The 20,591-nt window shown below is 33.6% G+C and overlaps 2 protein-coding genes across 2 annotated transcripts; one reads left to right on the plus strand and one right to left on the minus strand.

Moving 5' to 3' along the window:
• The first annotated feature begins 4,288 nt into the window (after positions 1-4,288).
• LOC125842392 (probable tocopherol cyclase, chloroplastic) lies at positions 4,289-12,242 on the plus strand. Its single transcript, XM_049521680.1, has 10 exons — positions 4,289-4,639; positions 5,315-5,559; positions 7,245-7,324; positions 8,227-8,303; positions 9,369-9,538; positions 10,269-10,366; positions 10,830-10,937; positions 11,153-11,269; positions 11,483-11,632; positions 11,915-12,242. The coding sequence occupies exons 1-10, from the start codon at positions 4,359-4,361 to the stop codon at positions 12,092-12,094; spliced, it is 1,506 nt and encodes a 501-aa protein (XP_049377637.1). The 5' UTR covers positions 4,289-4,358; the 3' UTR covers positions 12,095-12,242.
• Positions 12,243-12,576: 334 nt separating this feature from the next.
• LOC125842520 (uncharacterized) lies at positions 12,577-20,163 on the minus strand. The gene is made up of 7 exons (XM_049521822.1): positions 19,987-20,163; positions 18,800-19,004; positions 17,381-17,582; positions 16,964-17,157; positions 16,281-16,434; positions 15,623-15,787; positions 12,577-13,260 (listed from the first exon to the last, which is right to left on the minus strand). Exons 1-7 carry the CDS (start codon positions 20,126-20,128, stop codon positions 12,799-12,801), a joined length of 1,524 nt encoding a protein of 507 aa, XP_049377779.1. The 5' UTR covers positions 20,129-20,163; the 3' UTR covers positions 12,577-12,798.
• Positions 20,164-20,591: the final 428 nt, after the last annotated feature.

Here is a 20,591-nt window from a genome sequence, read left to right on the forward strand (position 1 = left end):
TACATTTTCGAGTAAAACAATAGTGACTAACTAACTAATTCTATGAATGAACAGTATACACTAACTGATCTAATCTTATCACTAGTCTCAATGTTCTATTTAGCCACCTAAAATAAATTCGTGTTCATATGAAGTAGAGTACAAAAAGTGTATTGTTTAGAGATCTCGTATGGTATGGTAGAAAGATTCATTTATTTATTTCTATCATACTATATTTATTAGTTAGTTCAAGAAATCGGTAAAGCATATGTGTGTAACACACACGCTAATGTGACAATAAGTTCAATATAATAGAAATTCTATTATACTATAATATGATAAAAATATTCGTTTATTTCTTTCAATCATACTTTTTATTAATTAGTACGTTTAAAATATGGACAAAGTATGTGTGTGTACGTGGCAAATAATTCAATAAAATAGAAAATTTCTTATAGTATTATAGAAAGATTCATTTATTTCTTTCCATCATACTATTTATTAGTTAGTTCAAAAAATCGATAAAACATATGTGTATACAAAGAATTCAATAAAATAGAAAGTTTCTTATAATACGATAGAAAGATTCATTTATTTCTTTCTATCATAGTACTATTTATTTGTGGTAGTTAGTTAAAAAAAAATGGGCAAGGTATATATAATGCCTGCATTACAATGTGGCAAAAAATCAAATAAAATAGTGAAAATTGACCTTTTAAAAATACAATACAATTTCTTCATTATTCTCTTATGTAACCATCGCCAACTCCACCATATTTATCAAAAAAATGCCACCCATTTGAACTTGCAGCACGGTTGTATATGGAGTGGCTGCGTGGGTCCTGTAGTAAAGATTAGTTATGATCAGTGATGTAATCAGAAATTTTATCATGAGTGTCCAAGAATAATGATGTGTGGCTGTCAAAATAAAATAAAAAAATATTGTGTTATTTGGAGTTCAAACCCGGAACTCCTTCATCAAATGGACACTGTTACCACTGCGCCAAATGCCAAAGGCATAACTTTTTTCAAGGGTGTCCAACTTTAAATATATGTCCATTAAACATAGAATTTGACATATATATACAATGTAATTTTCTAACGAATGGTGTCCAGTTAGACACCCTGAGTAGCTATGCCCCTAGTTATGATGATGATGATGATCGTGACGGAGATGAAAAGAAAAGGAGAAAGAGAAAAAAAAAATCTTCATTTCGGAAAAAGACATATTTTGCCTTTATTAACACTTAATAATAGAGAAAATTCAAATTAATAACAATTTATAGGCACTGTCACCCTCATTTAGAAGATGTGAAAGACGAAATGTATCTAAATGGCACAGTGAGACTTGAGAGTCGTGTTAGATTTGTTCAAAAAGATGAAGTTTAATATATTTAAATAAAATATCTAAACTAATTCGTTTATAGATTCTACCTATGAAATTTGATTTTTTTTCATTTTTAAAAATGTAGCCCACCCATAGAGGATAGGGCTATAGTATTTAATTTACACTTTGTTTTACGTGGTCTTAACTAATAGCAGTTTCATTTTTTGTTGGAAAGCTAAAATATCAAGTCTTTATTTTTTAGGCTCTTATATTTTATTTTTATTCGAAATTATTATCTTTTATCCTATAAATCGAATGATTTCTTAAAAAAATGTTCTTTAATTTTTTCTTTCAGGGGTAAAGTCAATTCAAATTTAGTACATAATTTTTTTAAAATTTGTGTTCTTAAATGTCATAATATTGATGTGGTTTTTAATTTATAAAAACAATTCATTAATAATAAAATAAAAAGTGTTAAATTTAATTGTTTACAATTTAAGAATGTGTCATTTTTTTAAATGAACTAAAATAAAAAAAATATACTATATATACATATAAATTATATATTTTTAAAAATAATATCTAATTGAAATTCCTCAATAGTGCAGTAGGTGAAGGAGATTTCCAACTCAACTCATGCAAGACAGCAAGAGTAAGCATAGAAATGTCTCAATTTATTATTTTTAATAATAGAAACACTAATATTTTTCTTCCACTGTTTTAGAGATAAAAATACTTTATTATATAAAGTATAAACCAATTTAGGTTATAACTAATTAAATAATCATGAATAATTTTTAATAAATATTAATTAATCATCTTATAAAAATATAATAGTACTTGATTAATATGTTAAATACTAAAAGGGAATTTAAACTATTAATATGAGTATATAACTTAAATTTTATGATCTTAAAACTAATAAAATTGGCATCGTCAAATAACAAGTGATTTCAAGAGGATACATTTTTCACATTTCATGTAGAGCTGGTTGCAAACTGTACATTCGAATTCGATTTAGTGCAAATAAAAAATAGATAACTTATCCTCCATCTTCAATGTTAAAATTATGAATTTGAGTTACTATTTAAATTTAATAAAATTAAAAATCAGCAAGCCAGTTTCCGTTTAAATCTTAAGATTATAGGTTCGAATCACTATTTGATTTCAATTTAGTAAAATAGACCAGCTATCTCTCACTTCAATTTTAAGTTTGACGCTTAACCATTAAAAAAAGAAGAAGCTATTTCACTTTATTTAAAACTTTTAAGTTGGAGTCCATATTATGTTTGACAGTAGTATTTAGATTTCTTTTTAAGAGTTTGGATGTATTTTTTCAATAAAATAATTTATATCCTCAATTTTTTAAAATCTAGCAAAATAACTCAACTTGACTTTTTTAATTCTACTATAATACAAAAAGTAAATAACATTACTATTGAACATTGAAAGAAATCACATGGAGCTAAGTTTTCGTCTCCCATAACATCGCCAATAAACTACGATTTTCTCTATTGAAACAAGCTTGGAACAAAATTTTCATCAAGATGCAAAGTCTAAGAAGTAAAATCATTTGTTAATAAATCTATTCATTAATGCATAAATTAAATAACACTAATAAATAACTATCTTTAATAAAATTCTCCAACATTGCGTAAATAATTTTTTCTCGTCGAGTATACATTTTTCGATCAATTATTCTTTAATTTGATTGGTGGAAAAAATAAATAGGGTATTTTTTATAAAAATAAAAAGTTAAAATACTATTTTAAAATAAAAATAATAGTAAAAAGTAAAAATGCCTTTTTTACATTTGATATTTTTATGACCAAACAAAAAATTTGAAATAAAATAAATAATATATAAAAATAAAGCAAATAATATGAAATTATTATTTAGATTCAGTTAGTAAAAATAAAAAATTGATAAGTCATCTTCCATCTCCAACTTTTCTAGGTTCGAGTTGCTTCTCGAAAGTGTAAAAATAAGAGGGAAAATGGTCAAAAATATCCTTAAATTATGTAAAAGGAACAAAAACGTCTTCCGTTTATAGTTTGGTTCAAAAATGCTCTTACAGTCAATACTTTGGCTCAAAAATGCTTGTAATCAATATTTTGATCCAGAAATGCCGCTATAGTTACAAAATGGGTCTAAAATGTCCTTTTTCGAATAAATATATATATATATATATATATATATATTTTCTTTTTAAACACATCTCCATCCTAGTTAAAATATTATTAAAGAACATTATTCTTGTTTTCTTTCTTCTAAAATCACTTTAACAAATAAAAATGTAGGAATTGTTTTTTTCTTCTTAATCTCATTTTATCAATTAAAATAGAATAACTTCATGTACCTTTTCGACAGATAATATATGTCACATATATAAGATCATAGTATATCCATCATTAATTTATAGTTATATAACGATAAAAAATAATGATAATAAAACAAGAAATATTTTCATTTCTTATTTTTTTTCCTGAATTGAAGTAAGATAAACATTTGCTAATTAAAAAAAACATTATTAGAAAAAGAATGTGTGAAAAGAAAATAATAATATATTATTTGAAAAATGAGCATTTTTGACTCATTAAATAACAATAATGGCGTTTTTGGACCAAAGTATTAACGACATTTTTGTTCATTTCGCATAGTTTAAGGGCATTTTTAAACCAAAATATTACGAAAAAGACATTTTTGAGTCAAACTATAAATGGATGACATTTTTATTCATTTCAATTAATAAAATTTGTCAAAGTTCAAAATAGATATTTAATTTTTTTTTCTATTTTTGTACTTTCCCTTAGTGAAAAGGAATGTAATATAAATTATGTCCTTAAATGTTTATAATTTATATTGCAAAATTAAACTAGTTATAAAATTATAGTTATGATATCAGAAAAAGACTGTAATTAAAATTATGTGTTAAATATTTTTGTTTGCGTATATAACAGGGGGAGTATTATACTGTGGCAGAGGCAGACAGTTGCCGCTCTGATTTCACCTCAAAAACTCTACAAATCCCACCTTTGATCCAAAATCAACCATGGAGAGCTTTTATAGTGTTTCCGCCATTTCTCCAATTTCGAAAAATGTTGGATTTTCTAGGATTAGGACCGATTTTGCAACTTCAATTGCAAATGGGGAACTTTTTTTGAATAATTATTCATCTACTATCCTGAAGGTGCAGTCTCAAAAATCAAGACATGCACTTGTAGTCAAAGCTGATTCATCTGTTGACACCACAAAGAAGGAAAACAGGGAGCCTGTGAAACCGCTTTACTCTTCTACGCCTTCTAATCGTCCTCTTCGAACTCCTCATAGCGGGTAAGAAAACTTCTAATCCATTTCCTTTAATTGATGATTTAGTTGAATGGAATTCAAATGTAACAGTAATTTTCTCAGAAAAAGATTTGATTTTTAAGAACCCGTCGAATTTGTGTGCTTGGTTTTTAATTGAAAAGTGAGAGAGGAAGTTGTTGGGAAGAATTGAAAATATGGGTATATCAAGGAACTGTTGTCTTTTAGGTAAATAAATGGTTTCTTGCTTATTTTCTTGTGTTCTGTATGTTACAAAAAATATCATTTCATTTGTATATAATCAAGACTAATAATCTGAGAGGTGGGATTGGGTGGTCGGGATGGTGTCTAGGGGGTGGGGTGAAGATGAGGTGTGTTGGAGTATAGGGAGGAAACATCAATGTAGAATGTCACTGGTAGAATTTGTTTTTCTTACTGCCATTAAGAAAGTAATTTTCCTCATTTTTAAGGAACTATATTTTCTAAAAGAAAATATTTACCAAATATTTTGACCAACTGAACATGGAAAAATTGGAAAACATTTTCCATTTCCTCCATACCAAACACACCCCAGGCAGTATCTGTTGAAAAATTGGAGAGATGAAGTGATTTGGAGTTAGAATTTTCTTTTTGTTATCTAGAATGCAATGTAGAAGCCGAAGGAATCCATTTGTGATAGCTTACTTTATTTTGATACCTTAGGTATCATTTTGATGGAAGTACCAGAAAATTCTTTGAAGGTTGGTTCTTTAAGGTATCAATTCCAGAGTGCAGACAGAGTTTCTGCTTCATGTATTCTGTAGAGAGTCCTTCATTTACCAAGAAATTAAGCAGCTTTGAGGAGCTACAATATGGTCCTCGGTTTACTGGTGTGGGAGCTCAAATTCTTGGTGCAGATGACAAGTACATTTGTCAATATAGTGAAGAGTCTTCAAACTTCTGGGGAAGTATGTTTTTTTCCTTTTCTATTGAATCTTGTTATTTTGATCTAGCAATGCCTATCTTTGTTAGTCGTATTAAAGCCCGTCTATTGAAGTAGATGATTGAGCTCTTCGCATGCTTAGTTGTGATTCTCTAAGTGAAAGCTATTCCTATCCTTTTTAGGAGAAGGTTTTTGTTTTCCTTTTTGAATTGCCTCTAAAGTTATTCAGAGCCTTGTCATTTAAATCAGCCATATAAGGAGTTTTCTCTTTGTGACCACCTCTAGAGTATTGCTAAGACCATGATGATGCAAACTCCAATGACTTTCTTTACTCATGAATGCTCTCACTTATTCTCTTCTTGTCAATCATTTTAAGAAGAGGATTACTTTTCAACATAGCATACATGTTTTTTATCGACCAAGAATCATGACTTGTCGGTGTTAGACTAGTATCTTTTCCACGTATGTTAACAGTGTTGTCAAAGACGCACTTAATGGGAACTTCAATCAAGGCTCTAAGGCATACTTTTCACTGCCAATGAGTGCAGTTATAAAAATGTGACACTAAACAATTTCACTCTTATCATATGTATATATTTATTTATTTTTTGTTTTTTATTTTTTTCTTCAATTTCCTTGTTGGTATATGTCACTCCCGAAAGAGAGCTTTGCCTTAACATACTTTGAATTGAGATCAAATAACTTGAGGTAGATAATCAATTTATTCTTTCTTCTCCTCTCGATATACTATACTACTTCAAAAAGAACTTTTTCCTTCCCTTAGCGTGAGCAAATAGTTGCAGAATCATTTTCCTACTATATCTTAAGAAGAAGATGCGTTGGCTGAAATTCTCATATATATATATATAACTAGAAATTGGCGGTGGGAATTTAACTAGATATAGGATATTTTTTCCACCACAATTGATCATTATCTTTACTAGCTTTACAAAATCAATGATCTGCAAAATAAATGTTCCATCATTTGTAATAAATAGGTGTACATCCTTCTTGTACTTTCCCTCCACTTCCCCGTGGAAGTGGAGGTGAAAACCTCTACTCTGTTTTATTTCATTTCGTAGATATTCGGGTATTGCATAGGTTCGTGGTAAAATACATATAACCTTTTTGAATGTATCACATTTAATGAAAAAATATTTTGAATAAAGCTTACCTCATATAGTAATAATTTTTGACATAACTAGACTTACTATCTCTGATAAAATACTAATAAATAATAAAACTCCTATAAAATAAACTCATACAAAATTATATCATAACTAAATAATCTTCCATAAATGTTTGAGGCATCTTAAGAAGAAACTAAAAATACATTTTAAATTTTTAATGTAAAACCGATGTTCTCGAATACAAACATGATTTCAATAAAACTCTCAAATTTAGGCTTGCAAGCCTTCTATACCAGAAAAAGGACAACCGTAAACACCTGAGGTGTCAGTGTCACAATATGTTTGTTTTTCATGCATACGATCATTAATCTTGGACTAGTCATACATATTTCTAGCCTTTTTCCATTTGCGCCTTTTTTCATTAAAGCCGGACGTTATTTGCGCTTTGCACTTAAATTCCCAAAGGACCTTAGAGCCTTTTGCATTTTTCGCTTGCGATAACACTCCGTATGTAGCAATTTATTCTGTCCATTTAAAAATTTTCCTAGTGTACTAACAAATACCAATATCTCATGATCAGGTAGGCATGAACTGATGCTTGGCAATACCTTTGTTGCCCAAAATAGTGCTAAACCCCCAAATAAGGAAGTTCGCCCTCAGGTCTGTACTTTTCATTGTCTGTCCTCTGTTAAACTTTTATTCTTCATAAGTAATATATATTTAGAGATCATTTTCATGACATTACAGTTTGGACATTGATACTGCATTTACCTGAGCTTACTTAAATAATCACATGATTGCATTAACCATTGAGTAATTTATTCAGCTAAACACCAATGATGTTGCACTTTTATATAATTGGCAAAGTGTTTGTAGGAGTTACTTGAAGCTAGCCTCTACAGTTCTATTTAATTTGAGTAAACTATTATTATAGATTTCTTCCCTACAAAACGTAAAAATCTTGACATGGTTGTGATAATAGCTACTCCCTCGGTTTCAATTTGTTTGACCTACATTCCTTTTACTCCATTCCAAAAAGAATTACCCTTTCCCTTTTTAGCAACTATTTAATTCTAACTTTCCTCTTCACCCACCCAATCCCCCCAACCATTTGACTATCCCACCCTTGAACCCTTACTTCCCATTGCATCCCACTTCCATAGTGTTTTTCTATCACATATAAATGCTCTTAGGACAATATTTTCTTGCTTACTTACCGAACACTAGAAAATAAGTAAGAAACCCACTTAATTTCCCAAAAAGAACATTTTCCATCATACCAAACTCACCCTAAATGAATAAAAACTTGAGGCATTCTTTTCAAGCATAGCTTGTAGAATAAACTACCCAAACAAGTAGCAGTTCGCCAAACTCCCAAGGCATACGAAGTATTAACTTCAGCTATCATTGGTGAAATATCTAGAAGAATCATTTGGTTATTCATGACTGGTGACATTTCCAATAAGAACAAATATGGGACATTAAGTATTTCTTAACTCTTATCATTCACATCCCCAGTATGCCCTATGATTGACTGTTTGTCTTTCTAATGGCTTATACAGGAGTTCAATCGCCGCGTCACAGAGGGTTTTCAAGTTACCCCACTTTGGCATCAAGGATCTATTCGCGATGACGGGAGGTAGTTATTTCATTGAGAACTTCTTGTATTGTTTCCAAAATGCATATTCACTTGAAACATAGTGTAGAAGAAATCAAGTTCAGCAGCAGTTTTTTGCTTCAAATTGTTGTGATGTTCTTAGAGTATTAGTATTTCTTCGTCCCATGATGGGTTCCCATCCTAGGGTACTTAAGTCAACATGATGTAATGAGTTTGATTTACTTTTTCTCCTTTTAGTTACCCTCATTGGAGGAAGGGGGGAAAGGATATGGTGCTGGATTTAACAATCCCAGGGTCTGTATTTAACATTCAATCACAAGCATATCAAGGTTGTAACAAATACTGTAGCACAAAGCAAGGATCTTGTTTTACATCTGAATGGACCAGAATGGAATTCTCATTACAGTCGTCACCAGTGAACTTTAAGAAATGGAATTTACCCCACCTTTAGAGAACCAATTGTTTTATCTTATAGCTGCATCTCAATCAGTTCTCTTTTTAGGAAAAAAACACCAGAAAGGTGAAAAAGTTATGACCGTCTGTTGAAGTAAAACTTGAAAGTGAGTCTCTTATGTGATTTCTTCATCTCCAGGTAGAAGCAGAAAGAAACGGTATTAAAATGCATAATATCTGTCCCCACTCCTCTTGGTTCTTCTCTTCTGGTGCATGATTGCGGGATAGAGTTGGGAAATTGACTTGGTATAAAGTGTTTGGGGAAGGTTTTATAGCCTCTCTTCAATTGTATGCAACCATGGTATTAGCTAGGGTTGTTACTGTAAATAATTTCTATTGTCTCTCTTTTCAAGCAAATTTCTCTTTTTTAAGCATTGACAAGTTTTCTGAACCTTGCTGATCTCCTTACCCATTCTTTAAGAACAGTCTCTGGTCCCTTCTCCCATATGTGATGCTATCAACCAGTTCATGAATAATATTTGATCCCTCTTATCTCGTAATCAGGGTTGATTGAGCCTCAGATACTTTATGCTCAAAGTTAGGGAAGAGAAAATTATATTTGTATTTCCCCCCTATACGTTTATCATGTGAGAAACATAGGTGTTGATCAATTGGCATAACTTTACTTGACAGGACAGATTATACTGAAATTGTGAAAACTGCTAGCTGGGAGTATAGCACACAGCCCATTTATGGATGGGGCGATGTTAACTCAAAGCAGAAGTCCACGGCAGGATGGCCTGCTGCTTTTCCAGTATTTGAGCCACATTGGCAAGTTTGCATGGCAGCTGGACTTTCAACAGGTAATATCTAACTCTTTTCCCAGCTTTTCAGTTTTGGTTTGGTTTTTCGAGCACTTTTCTCTTCTCATATTTCATTCATGGAGTTCTCTGTTGTATGAGTTGGAAGCTCTTCATTAATCTAAACTCAATAGCTCTTTTAGTTTGATCTCTTCACCCAGTTTGGAAATATATGATTCTATACACCACTTTACACCCTCCTTTAAGTCTTCCAATTTTTCAATTTTACCATGTTAACAGGTTTAATACCATAACTTGGATCTTTATGATCTTTTGATCTGGATTGTGATCTCGACAACCATGTGATAAATCTGCTATTATGTAATCCGATTGGTCATTTGACCATTTCCAGTGATAGATAAGCCTAATAGGTGTTTCTTAGTTATAGTGATATTTTTTTATTTTGCGATGAAAGAGATGATTCTTAACTATGCATGTTGAACAACATTACTAGCTGGCTGAAAATTACACTTTCTTTTGAAAAACATCTTAGACCCTAAGAGAGTCGCAGAACTTTAGGATTGGTACTTGGCCTGTATAAAATAAAGAAAATAGAAAAGATTGGTATGTTGTACTATGCCTTAGAAATCAGATTTACATTTCATGTTCTTCAGTATTTGAGCTAAACTGCAGATATTTATCAGCTGAAAAGTTGAGTGCAATGTTTTATGTGTTTGATAAATCATAAAAAAGGAACAAAAGGGAGAACCTAATCATCAATTTCTTCTGCCAGGCTGGATAGAGTGGGATGGTCAGCGGTTTGAGTTTCAAAATGCCCCTTCTTACTCCGAAAAGAACTGGGGTGGTTCCTTCCCAAGAAAGTGGTTTTGGGTACCTCCTGCCTCCTTGACATCTCACTTTGCAGAATATTTTCAATTATTTGCAGCTCCTTATTTGTATCCAACTTTGTCTTAGGATTGTCGACCATTATATCTTGTCTGCTGTCCTGCCTTTGGGAATTGGGATCACTAGTTTAGGGATCTGATATTTGCCGTTCAGGTTATAGTCTCCATGAGATTTCTGTGAGGCAAACTTCTGAAGAATGGAAGAATAAATGAACTATTTGTTATTCAATTAGCCAATGTGGAGACTTACCTATATTCTCCAGAAACTTCAGAAGGGAAAAAAAAATAAAATAAGTTGGTGCGCATAACAGACAAATATGCTGGTGAAAGGAAGAAAAGAAAACAATCAGTAGTTTGTCAAACTGGTCATATATGACACGTTTAATGGCAGAAATACAAGAAGTCACTATTTTCCTTTCTCAATTTGCGCCCGATCTTTTCAATTACAGGTCCAGTGCAGTGTATTTGAAGGTGCAATTGGAGATGTTGCTTTGACTGCTGGTGGTGGATTAAGGCGACTTCCGGGATTGAATGAGACTTTTGAAAGTGTTGCTCTGGTACTTATCTCTAGCTTAATTTTCTAGAATCTACTTTTCCTCCCTTCTTTCTTCGTTGGTTACCAGTTTTGTTGAACTTGATTTGAGCGCTCATGCATTCAAATGACGAAAGAGAGTGTTTTTCTACTGTATCTCGAAGCTTCTACTTTACTAGTTTTGCTTTACTGTGTTATTTTACTAACTTTATTAATCCTTATGCTTAACAAATCTTGCAGATAGGAATTCACTATGGAGGTATCTTCTATGAATTTGTTCCATGGAATGCTAGTGTTAGTTGGGAAATCACTCCCTGGGGTAAATGGCATATATCTGCGGAGAATGAGACACATATGGTAAGTTTGCATTTCGAGAATATAACTCCTTCGTCAATGTCTTGCATTAATGCTGAAGCCAAGCTTAGCTTATTGGATAGCCTTTACCAGATGGAAATTAATGCCCTAATCAATTCCCAAAAACCCTGAATTTTGTTGATTAGCTGGAAGCTGATTTAGTCGCATTTGTGATTGATTCATTAGCTATCTAATTTGGATATCCAATTTGAACAGGTATTACTAGAAGCAACAACAGAAGATCCTGGAACCACATTGCGGGCTCCTACAGAAGAGATGGGTCTCGCTCCTGCATGTAGAGACACTTGTTTCGGTGAGCTAAGACTGCAGTTGTGGGAACGGAAGAGTAATGGGAGTAAAGGAGAGGTAAATATTTATTTTTGGGGCGTACTTATCATTTCTGGACGTTAAAGTGGAGATACATGTACTCATAAGGTGATGCAAGAATGTCACACTTGGAATTTGAACTCGGAGGACTTTTTAGGTGTCATTTGGTTTTAGGAATAAGAAAACCTGGTCTCCATATATAACTCTGTATCATACAAAGCTGCCTTATATTACTAACACCGGAATTGACAGTACTCCCTGTTTTATACTGCATTGCATCAATTGCTTCTTTTAGTTAATTGATACTATTGATGTTTGTAGGTTATTTTGGATGTTACAAGCAATATGGCAGGTCTAGAAGTTGGGGGAGGGCCATGGTTCAACACATGGAAGGGAAAAGCAGAGATGCCGGAAATTGTTACTCGAGCTATCAATGTTCCTGTGGATTTGGATGGCATATTCAGCTGTGTTCCTTCAATTCTCAAACCTCCTGGCCTTTGAGCAAAAGGCAAAAAGGGAGCAACTTTATGGCAAAACTAGTTATAGAATGAGAATCATTATACTTGATTACATTTTGTACGTAGCGTCATCTTGCCTATTGACTTGTCTCAGGTTGCACCTAACAGTATTTTTATGGAAAATCTTATTGCTAGTATAGCAGAATAAAACATAACCTTTTTTGGTTGTTTTCTTAATTCCCGTGAAGGAAAACCTAATAAGGGTCAATGTGAGGATCTTATTTCGAAGCAAATCTCTAGAGTTTTCCCATATCTGAACGGGTCTGGCAAGAAATAAGATTTCATATTGAGCTTCAAACATGTGCTATTGGGATGAGATGGCTCAATGAACCATAGAATTTTATTTTATTTCCTGAAGCACACGGGATATAAAGTGATTGCATATTTCAACATACTTACTAGTAATTCCACACGTGACATCTCATTTTGGTTACATTTTTTAGATTAAAATTTGATTTTTGATGGAAGACAAATCTGGTAAGTTGAGTACTGCATTACATAACCAAATTTATTTGACGAACGAATTGTCAAAGGCATTGTGCAAGAAATGTCCACTGAAATGAATGATAAGGACCTAAACTCTAAAAGTAGCAGAATTCTACCAAGAAAAAGAGAAGTAAAAGCTTTAAGACCTTTAATCATTTGGGTTCAGAGAAGAACAGTGGGGCAATCTTGTTTTTTCCTTTTTCATCGGCTTGAACAAGCATGACCTTCATCCAAAGGTTCGACTGGCACTGCATATCGCGAAGTCCAGTCAGCATTGAAGATTTCTTGAAGTTGTGAAACAATGGCTGGTTGGTATGTCCCAAAGCTAACACCTGCTGTGGTATAAAAGTAGTCCCACACCAGGTTGCTGGTGCTTATGTGCGCACGCACATCACTAACTGCATATTTACCATGATTAACCCGCGTATAGCCAGGATACATATTCCCAGTGGCAGCACCATTAAGTGCTGCAGGTCCAGTTGAATTGTATCCTGGAACAATGTAATACTTGATCTCAACTTTACCAGAACAGTGGTTGTACTTTGAAGAAGAGCATAGGGTGTTGGAGTAAAGCAGGGACTTCAGATACTGATCTGTATTGTTTATAAAATGAGCCCACTTTGCGACCAGTATTTGAACCTTTGCGCCCTTGGAGAAGACAACCTGCATTCGGAAATTATAGAAAAAAATTAAAGTACACCTAATTTCACACGCGGGATGAGGGTAAAGCTTGAATCTATGAAAAGATCTCAAGGTTGCTCTAATCAAGGATAAACACATGCTATCCTGAGATATAGTGATTATTCTAGATCAGGGAATTGGTATTGCGTATATTCGACGTCATCTTTTATATATAGTAGTTTCACATGTAAATTTTATAGATCCTTTAAAACAATTATAATTCTACGAAAACATGCATGCAATGGGTAATCAATGCAACAATTACAAATAAACCTTTTAAAGTGCGACAAGAAACACCAAAAGAGGGTTGTATTTAAATGTTTAAAATTAATTCCTTTTAAGCAACCTACTATAAATTTTGAACTTTGGTCAGTAGTTAGAAAACTTCCAATAAAGTCATAAGTTTATCTGCGGCAGGGTTTGAACCTATGGTGTATGCAGTATGTCTAACCAACATATCACGTGTTGTGCTCTTACCACTTGACCAAAGTTTTGGGGGCTTCAATAATGGTATATTATTCGTTTAAAAAATAAAAAATAATGGTCTATATATTAACCTTTACCATTGTTGTAGACTGAAAACAAGACGCTTTTTACTATTGAAACCATTTAATGGACAGTAGTATAAAAAGCAAGAAAGCTAGATAATCTCCAGCTCATACCCAGTTTCTCCCATATCCTTCCACTATGTTGCCACAAAGGAACACAAACTATCTAGTTGAGTAAGCTGCAGTTTTAACAATTCCTATGTATACTTTTCCGCAGCTCCTTTCTATACTATTCTTTTTTAAGAGACTTCATGTTGAAGTAATTTGTCTTTTGCACATTACCGCTCCTTTTATTCGTTAAACACTCCTTGAGCATAAACAAGAACTTAAGTATTCTCAGAAGTCAACAGCATATAAAAAAGACCATACCATGCATACCAATTACCACCACCTTTTTTAACAATCAAATAAAAAGAAGAAGAAGACCATACTATGACAAGCAACATTCACTAAGAAACATGAGAAAATTGTGATCAGCTTCCACAAAATGAGTTTTTACATGGTTTATCATAATATTTGATTGCAAACCTGGCAATAATATATTTACTACCATACTTTAACCTGATATTGCACCATAAGTATTTTGTAAACCAAAATAGGTAAGGAGAAATTATGAACAAACTAGCAGATTTATGCAGTACAAAAAGGAAAAAGAATAATTAATAAGCAGAAACTATCCTGGAGAAATTCTACTAAGAATTTTCATAATGATGAAACAGCTACCATGATTGCCGCCTAACAGCATCCAAGCAACAATTCATGACAAAGCTCGAAACGGCAGAATGCAAAGAACTGGATTAGCCAAATAAGTTGGTGTACACCCCCTTGCCTAGTAGTAGGATCCGTCTTTTCCTAAGAATTGAGTGGAGGCATTTACTTCTTACTCTTTTGACAGAATTCTTTTTGTATTCAGCTTATCAATGTATAGTTTGTCGAGTGTTCTTCAACAAACCGGCAAACTCAAGCACAACTACCAATTCCAGTTATCCTGGCTCCTCAAGTTTGAGTTGGTTGATAGACGGAGTGATCGTCAAGGGCCTAGGTTAAATACCTAGGTCTGTACTTAGAACAATATATTTTTTCTCTTCTACCAAAGAATACATCATTTTGAGAAATTTCAAGTAGGCAACAGGATAGTTTTGGCATCAGATTCAGTTTAAACTAAATGAGCAGAGCCTCATCATATTAGGAGAACATATAGTTCATCAGTAAAAGAGGATGCTCTATTTTATTAGATTCAAACAGCACATATTAGAGGAGTAACTTCTCAGTAGATATTGCTTTTAGGTTTCAAGGGAAAAAGTGCATCATTCATTTGAGCTGTATCGGCACTAGTACTAATCAGGTATCAAGAAATACCTAATTCTAAAGTTTCACTTAAATCCATTTTAAAACTACAGAGGAACCATGCTGTCAAATACACTAAGCAAACAGTACGAGAAATCAGAGGTCAAAACAGATACTCCCTCTGTTTGAATTTAAGTGGCATAGCTTGAATCGTCATAGAGTTTAAGAAATAAATGAGGACTTTTGAAACTTGAGGTCTAAAACATGCATAGCATTGTATGGCTATATAATCTTTGAAACCTGTGGCCTTAAACATGTCATACCATTGTGTGGTTGCAAAAGATTCTCAGTAAGGGTAAAATGAGAAGTTGTAAAGTTAATGTTCCTAAATTTAGAAGTGTCATTCTTTTTGGAACAAACTTAAAAGGAAAGCAAGTCACATAAAAGAAGGTATATATGTCTATAGGCTGGATATAGAATAACATGCAAAAGATAGAAGCACAAGTTACCTCTGAAATAGCTGAAGAAAGTGATGGCCAATAAACTGTTTCTTTTGTGTATCCTGACTGACCAAGCCAATCCATGGTGTTAATTCTGACTGTTCCTCCTTTTCCTACTGATTTAATGGTGTCCACCCAAGCCTGTTCATCTGTTTGGTACTGGCCAAACAAGAGCTGCAATATGGGACTGCATAAGTATAATTTACAAAGGACATGATTGTAATGATTAATTCTTTTTAGCAGTTAAGGCACATTTAGCAGTTGACTTGAGGATATCTAGATTAAGTGGAGATTATAGATTTTATTTAACAGTGTCCATGAAAGCGTAAAAAAAACTATTTATATGAGATCTAGATAAAAAAAAAGGGTAGTATTTAACTTCTGCTTCAGTCTAATGAAATTAGTGTATCCACATTTGCAGGCATTCCAAGAAAATCTAATTTGCTCAAGAATTTGGATCAGTCATTTCTGGACAGTTCGCTACATGATTAAAGGGTTATATAAACATGATGGGATGTATATACTCACTGACTTCCCAGAGTGTACATAGGAAAAGAAAAAAATATGAAAAGGAAAAATGAAAAACAAAACCCCAAGAGATAAATGTCATATGAGAACAGATGAAAATGAAGATAGTTGCTAGTAAAAGGTTGTAGTGACCACATACCTCTGGAGGAGCAAATGAAAGATAGTTGGGTTGAGGATCGGAAGATGAATCATTGACTCCAGGTGTTTCTATGGAAATGTGCGACATGTTTGGGTCTGACAATACAGGGTAGCCAGAGACATGAGCAATTTCCACGTATTTGGGAAGTGGTGATCTGTCGAGACACAACATAATGGCCTATTAATAACAGTAAGGCCTGGGGCAGGAAGTTTCCTATCAATTCATTTTCTTAGTAAGGAAATTTGATCACGTTAAAGTCAATCCTAAGCTTATTTTGCAAGCTTGAACACCTGATGTTTCGAGTGCAATCCTATCTCTCTTCTGAATACATCAGCAAGGAAGGGTTTCAGCAGAGAGGTATGGGCAAAACTATAACAAGGTATTTAGCAGCTCCCCAAACAATTTTTTTCAGACTTCAGAATTTGGTTTGGTTATCTGTACTTTCATTGCATAAAGGCATCGATTTTTCAACCTGTAGAAGTAGGAATACCCCAAAGCATAGACTTTTGCACACCAATAGGACTTCTATTTTTTCATTCTCCTTTGTTGCTTCTTTATGCAATTATTATGTGCAAGAAAATATAAAATAATTCCCCACTCTTATAAAGCTGCTGCAAGATGTGGAGAAAAAAGGAAAGAGCCAGTTACTTGGAAGAGTGTCTGCATCTTTATTTTTCACATACCTGCACCTTTCTTTAGGATTTATAAAATGGGACCAGCATGGAACCTTGCGATTAATCTGCCATTGCTGATCCCAAACTGATCTTGTGTAAGCTGAAACATTAAGGTGGGAAAGTTTCCAAAGATTGTTATAGTAGATTTCAACCTTTTCTGCTATTTCTGAGCAACCAGTGAGATATATTCCCACTTCTTTCACCTGAATAAAATGGAGAACCAGGATAGTTTCATAAACCAAGAAGCAAAACAATAAATATGAACGCAATGTACTGGAATTCAGTTATGGCATATGCTGTCCACTTTGGAAGGGAAGATAATATGTTGCAGAATCAAAAACTCTTTCTTTTGCTGTTCGCAAATATGCAAAAAGGTCAGTAGCACTGGGTGAAAATTATGCTTATTAATTTGGACCAAAGTTATACCTGAGTAAGAGATTTCCAGTCATTGTTTGCAGACCCAATATAAACATCTCTACTGTCTGAGATCCAAACTTTAGCATGAACTACACCTGATCCCCACCAGTCGCTAAGAAGCAATGTAACATTCTTTACATTTGGCCTCCCTGAAGCTAAGTTGGATGGTTCTTCCGTGTAATCGGGAGAAACTCCAGAATGCTGTAAAAGTCTGAACTATGATTAGTTCCAAGGGAACTGGAGAAATCACCATAAGCACATACAAGCCAAGCAAACACCTCATGTGTTCCTTTGGTGGCTGAAGCATGCATAAAAGAAGTTAAAGCATATGCATAGGTAAAGAACATAAATATTTCTATTTTTAGGTCAACTACGAATATTGAAAGCTAGAATAATCTTGACATCCACGTAAAGCCAAATAAGAGCTTCCTTAGAAAAAAATCTACAGCTGATGTTTCATTTTCAGCCTTCCCCTATACAATTTTGACTTTTTTTATAACCGAGAAATCCCAAGGGCCAGTTGGCGCACCATTCAAAACTCGGTGGATAATAGACCCACTCCTCAACCCTTCCCTACTTAAACACCCATCTTTGTTTGCAGATTGGTTCAAACTTGTGACGTGTGCCTAACCACACATCGCAAACTGCATCTTACCACTAGACCAATGCCCCGGGTGTTCTACTGGTAAGATGCAGCTAGTGATGTGTAAAAGGGTAAAGAGATGCTCTTGCAACCCTATTTTTGCTAGGATATAATGTCTTTCATCTCTTTCCCTACTTGACTCGTAAAGGAAAACACGAAAAGAGACCAGCCAATTACTCTGATTGACAGAATTAGAACTTTATTCATTCATGAAGACATACAAGTTGATCCAGGTAACCTGTGCCCAAGCCCGAAATGGAAAAACTTAGATATCTGATAGCCATTTATGTAATCTTTATGATCCAGCACTTACAGCAAGTTGTAACTCAGGGCAAGGTAGTAGATAAAAAAGTCTTGAGTTTATATTGGTGTTTTACAACCAAAGACCTAATCTTCACTCAACATGAAAGTTACTCAGCATTCTAAAGCACCAATTGAATTTAAATAGCACTGCATATGAGCATATCAGTTTAACCAAAGTTTAATAATGGATAATTTAAATGAAGTGATGGGAACACTTTTGCAATCCTTCTGTTATTTTAAAAACTGACTCTTTTGTCATCTTGTGAGTATTTCGCCTCTTTTTGGTTCTTTTTCTCATTTTGTTTTGCATCTCTTTTTTCGGGGGAGCCAGATTTGGCGCAAAAAGGATGCAGCATAAAATCCTTTTTTCATGTTTATGAAAGTAATATTAATGATTTATGTTTAATGTATAGCAGCAAGAAGCAGATATTTGATAACAAATGACCTTGTTGTTTAGGCTTAAGCTCTACCTACAGACTTACCTAATTGGAAGTTTGCGATTTGCAGCATTTTCTAATGCTTTGTAGACTTTCAACCCTTCGTTAGCACCAAATCTCTGTAACTCCTCTTTTGAATATCCATAATCCCCTGAACGAGGATCAGTGGGACGTGGTACTAATTGCCAATATTGTGCAATTATGTCCAAACTCTTTGAAGAGTTTCCAGCCAGCCACTGAAGAACATCCGCTGAAGTAATCATCAAAGCAAAATTAGGATACAAAATTACAAAGAAAAATCAACACAATTAACAAGTATATATCTGACTTTACAACAACAGCATTCCCAGTGAAATCCCACTAAGTGGGTTCTGGGGAGGGGTAGGGTGTGTGCAGACCTTATCACTGCCTCGTGGAGGTAGAGAGGTTGTTTTTGAAAGACCTTTGGTTCAAGTGCATCAAACTCAAGTAAAAGAAGAAGAAAACAATGAAGAAAGCATAAAAGCATATATCTGTCTTTCTGAGCTCTAATTAGAGGCTTTGAGTCAATGAACTATGAACAGAAATTCTCTCGGTATACAAGGTCTCGACTAACTATGACGTCCTGGAGGTCAACGAAAACTCAAGATTAAGACTTTCCAGCAACACATAAATGGAAGTTAACTGTGACATTGCTAGCAGATTCCAACAAAAGATGACTGCTCACTTTGCCACAGTCGAACAAAAATGAATATATGAAGCCATTCTCTCAAAAGATCACCACTATACAGATATTAAGACATGGACACTCCGCACTTTGCTTCTAACCTGACTAGTCATTGCCCAATGCAAGCAGGTCCCCACCCCCTCCTTTTCTTTTCTTTCTTTTCATTTGGCATCATATACCTATAGTCTGCTACTATCAAAGCTCACATTCCAGTATGATTCAATCTTAAACAATGAACATCCAATATCAGATTAAATATTCATTTCCCTTTATTCTAAACATAAAAAGCAGAAGAAGATTTTGCAAAAAGTTGCCATTTTCAAATATCTGCACATAAATTTTGGGGACAGAGGACATATTCACTATGAAGAATTATCTAAGAAAACACATAAATTAATTTGGCATCCAAGGGACGGCGCCCGGAGGTCTCACATTCAAATCTCAATGCTTCCAACTGCTCGAAATCTGGTACGGACACCACACCACACGAGAGTCATACAAAATAAAATTGGGTGAGTAAAGTTACCGGTGGAAAGTACTCCGGCAACAGGAGCAAGTTTGGGCATATCAGTGGGAATAGATTGAACCAGCCAAGCTTTGCATTTGGAAGACCCATCAGCTCTTGTTGTTGCTGTGAGAAAAAGGAAGAAAATAGTGATTATGCACATGCTGCTTCTTCTTCTTCTTACCTCTCTCTATCTTTCTCTCCGTATAAAAAGCCTCCAATTTTCAAATCCCAATGATTTTTACCCTCACCGGCGTATAACATGGCGCTAAATATATTAAAATAAGAAAAATGAGTTGAACTCTCATAAATAATTTAATAAATTAAATATTAAATAGTATATCATCGTATTAGTACATGAATCAACCACCATAAAGTCTCTTAAATATGTATTCTTTGTATTCAATTTCAATTTCATGTTAAAGTAATTCTGTTCATCTTCCAATTGGAAATACGAATGGTTATGTTTGCCTTTACAAAAATAAATAAATCATGCAAACCTATATTATATATCACCATAGTATATGAATCAACCCACCATAAAGCCTTTGGAATATGTATTCTTTGAATCCGATTTCAATTTCATGTTGGAGTAAATTCATGAATTTTTTTTGTTCATCTTCTAA

The sequence above is a fragment of the Solanum stenotomum genome, chromosome 10 (assembly GCF_019186545.1).
Source record: "Solanum stenotomum isolate F172 chromosome 10, ASM1918654v1, whole genome shotgun sequence".
NCBI lineage: Eukaryota > Viridiplantae > Streptophyta > Magnoliopsida > Solanales > Solanaceae > Solanum > Solanum stenotomum.

Coding starts and splice junctions, on each gene's coding strand:
- LOC125842392 (XM_049521680.1), top strand. CDS start 4,359: ATGGAGAGCTTTTATAGTGTTTCCGCCATTTCTCCAATTTCGAAAAAT. Junction 7,325..8,226: donor ATAAGGAAGTTCGCCCTCAG/GTCTGTACTTTT, acceptor TGGCTTATACAG/GAGTTCAATCGCCGCGTCAC. Junction 11,270..11,482: donor CGGAGAATGAGACACATATG/GTAAGTTTGCAT, acceptor CAATTTGAACAG/GTATTACTAGAAGCAACAAC.
- LOC125842520 (XM_049521822.1), bottom strand. CDS start 20,128: ATGTGCATAATCACTATTTTCTTCCTTTTTCTCACAGCAACAACAAGA. Junction 17,583..18,799: donor AATCGCAAACTTCCAATTAG/GTAAGTCTGTAG, acceptor ATCATAGTTCAG/ACTTTTACAGCATTCTGGAG. Junction 15,788..16,280: donor TTTCATTTGCTCCTCCAGAG/GTATGTGGTCAC, acceptor CCCATATTGCAG/CTCTTGTTTGGCCAGTACCA.